The sequence below is a fragment of the Pterocles gutturalis genome, unplaced genomic scaffold (genome assembly GCF_000699245.1).
Source record: "Pterocles gutturalis isolate BGI_N339 unplaced genomic scaffold, ASM69924v1 scaffold29778, whole genome shotgun sequence".
In the NCBI taxonomy this organism is placed as follows: domain Eukaryota; kingdom Metazoa; phylum Chordata; class Aves; order Pterocliformes; family Pteroclidae; genus Pterocles; species Pterocles gutturalis.
Genome location: NW_010126587.1, coordinates 26,458 through 29,355, shown reverse-complemented (window position 1 = coordinate 29,355; position 2,898 = coordinate 26,458). Strand labels below are relative to the sequence as shown.

Sequence of the window (2,898 nt, the reverse complement as noted above, 5' to 3'; positions counted from 1 at the left end):
GCTGCTGCTGCTGCTTTTGGCCAGTACCAGCCCCAACAGCTGCAGGCAGACCGTATGCAATAGCAGATGGACTCCTGAAGGAAGCTCTTTCTTTCTCTTCCTCTTTTCAGCCTTCCAGTATAAGTAGTTAATCAGAGACAATTGATATTAACTAAGGAGCTTTAAGGAAAGTGATGCTATTGCGAAACTAAAGATTTTTTTATTCCACTGTCTTCATACAGTGTGCATCCAAATCATTTTGTTAGAGGGGAGGGGTAGTGCGGCATGTCTAGTTTCAAGTATCAAGCCAGAAGAAAATGGGAAAAAAAAATACTGTACTGTCATGAAAGAGTGGCAGGAGTAGCAATGGGACTTCATATTTACAAACAAACAAGAACCAAAAAAAGCAAAGGTGTACTTTTTACAGTATCAGGGAAGCAAAACTGCCTTTTATTAGTAAGAAAATGGTATTTGAAAAGTTTGAACCAGGGAAAAAACTGAATCAGCAATATGTAATCTTTATCCATTTTAAGAGGAAACAAGCTTAAAGCATTGATTGTCCTTTCTAGCTTTCAGAAGTTGTCTTCGTGAGATAGTACCTTCTCACTGTCTCACTAACGGGCATCGAACAACCCAAGGAAGATGGCCGGCTAGTAAGATGGCGGACAGGCACCAAAGTTATTTTCTTCTCTGTCCTCTGGATGAGTGGAACTATGGAGCAAGTGATGTGGAAGTAAGGGGTGCAACAGCTGTAGAGACAATCAATAACACAGACAGTTCTCGACAGAACACATCACTCGTGCTCATGTGATGAGCTTGTCACATCCTAATCCCTCGCCCCATCCTGTTTCACTTTTGGGAAACTTTAATTGCTGGTGTCAGCTATTCTGATTCTAAAATAGGATCAGCCCTTTACTACAACAGCCTTCTCTTTCTATTTATTGCATCTATTCGTAACTTGTGAATAAAGGCAGGAAGAAGCTTAATGAATTAAAGCCTCTAAGAACTGTTTTAAGGGAATTTTCTTTTCTGAAACCATTTGTACAACTTTAATATCTATTTCAGGATTATATTTAAAATATTTATTAGCAAACATACAGTACACGAGGCGACTTTTGTTACCAAGACTGCAGTTCTTGAAGGGTTAATGGTATGTGATTTATACTGTGCCTTAATTGTTATGCTATTTAAAAAGAAATATTTATTTTGAAAGTTTTACTATGCTGCGCTCTAAAGAAAGCAACTTTAGATGTGACACTGTAAAATTATGTATTCATCTCATGGCATAAATTATTTAGTAGGCTTAGATGTAGCATATTAAATATTAACCTAATTAACTAAGGATGTTGACTTGGATTTATTTAAATTCAGTATGTGCACTGTATGAGGGTACTCCTAAATTAACACTTTTTTAGGTTTTTACATAAACTATTGCTAGTTCATTCTTTTTCCCTTGACTAGTTTTTCATGTAGACCTCTCAAATACATTAGTGCCGTTCTCTCACTCATCTGTATGTAGACTGACTATTTTTCCCTTTGCTAGAAAATGCTGCTTTACATTGTCCTGTGAAACTACAATACTTGCAATTTTTATTCTTGACCGAAATGGAATTTAATATTTTACACTGTATTGGATTTTTTTATACTTGAACAATTTCATACAAGGGAAGACAGGATAACATGTTTATGGACTTTATCCAGTGTCACTGGATTTATTTTAAGTATTCTGAATACTAGCCAGTGTTAACAATGTAGACATGACTCTCTTGTGCATATTATTTATTCAGTATGTATATTGCTTTACAATATTTCAGATCTCTTAATCTATTCACTCATATTAAAAGAATAAAAAACGTTGTCACATCCTGTTTAGTGATGTTCTTGCTCAAATTGTCTTAGATCTTGTTTAGTTAAAACTAGGAGGGGGGGGTCAACCTTTTACGTAATTTGCCGCATCTGTAGGGTGAATAGCAGCATATGCACTGGCTTTAAATACATAGACTGATATGAACTGTATTACAGGGAGGAAATTCTACAGAGAAGATGGAGAAGACCCACCCTGAGACTTATCATAAAATAATGCAGAGTAAAAGGGACTTTAGGAGTCCCAGGTTGCTTATGGCTTTGTCCAGTAATCCTCTTGTGTGGAGACTGCACAATCCCTCTGGGTAATCTATTCCACTGCCTAATTATCCCCATAGTATCGGGGTTTTTTTTTTCCTTCTATCTAGCCAGAGCCTCCCCTGTTTGTTTATAACTTTCGTCAGTCATTCTTTGGCAGAGAGCCCAGCCCTATCTTCTCAGTAACCTCCTCTTAGGAACTGGAAAGTTGCTGTTCTCTTCTGGAGGCTGAACAAACCCCAGTGCTTCAGCCTCTCCTCACAAGTCTCATGCTCCAACCCCCAGGCATCCTGCTGGCCCTCCAATGGAGTCCTTCAGCTTTCATGTACTGGGAGAGTCAAGACTGGGCCCACTGTGCCAGCTGTGGTCTAATGAGTGCTGAGTAAAAGGAAATAATTTGCTTGATCTGCCATCTATGCTCCTGTTCATCCAGTCTGATGTACTTTCACTGCTGCCAGGGTGACAAACTCAGTGGCAAACTTGGCCTACCCCAAGCCCTCCATGTCCTTTTCAGCAGAGCTGCTACCAAGCCAGTCATGCCCTGGCCTATGCAGGGAATTGGTCCATCTCAGATAAAGGACTCCCTGTTTGTCCTCACTGAATTCCATGAGGTTCCTGTTGTCCTAGTCCTCTAGAAAGTGTAAACCCCTCCAAAAGACAGGCCTGATCTCAAGCATATCAACTCTATGGATGGTTGAGTCACCATCCCCGGAGGTATTTAAAAGATGTGTAGACATGGTGCTTAGGGACATGGTTTAGTGGTGGACTGGGCAGTGTTACATTTATGGTTGGACTCGA

General features: G+C 39.5%; 1 protein-coding gene across 1 annotated transcript in view; it reads left to right on the top strand.

The window, feature by feature from the left end:
• RBM24 (RNA binding motif protein 24) overlaps positions 1–1,842 on the top strand; it is a 9,678-nt gene extending 7,836 nt beyond the window's left edge. Inside the window, exon 4 of the mRNA XM_010079028.1 lies at positions 1–1,842. Coding sequence (XP_010077330.1) covers positions 1–63 — 63 coding nt within the window. The 3' untranslated portion in view covers positions 64–1,842.
• The last annotated feature ends 1,056 nt before the right edge of the window (positions 1,843–2,898 follow it).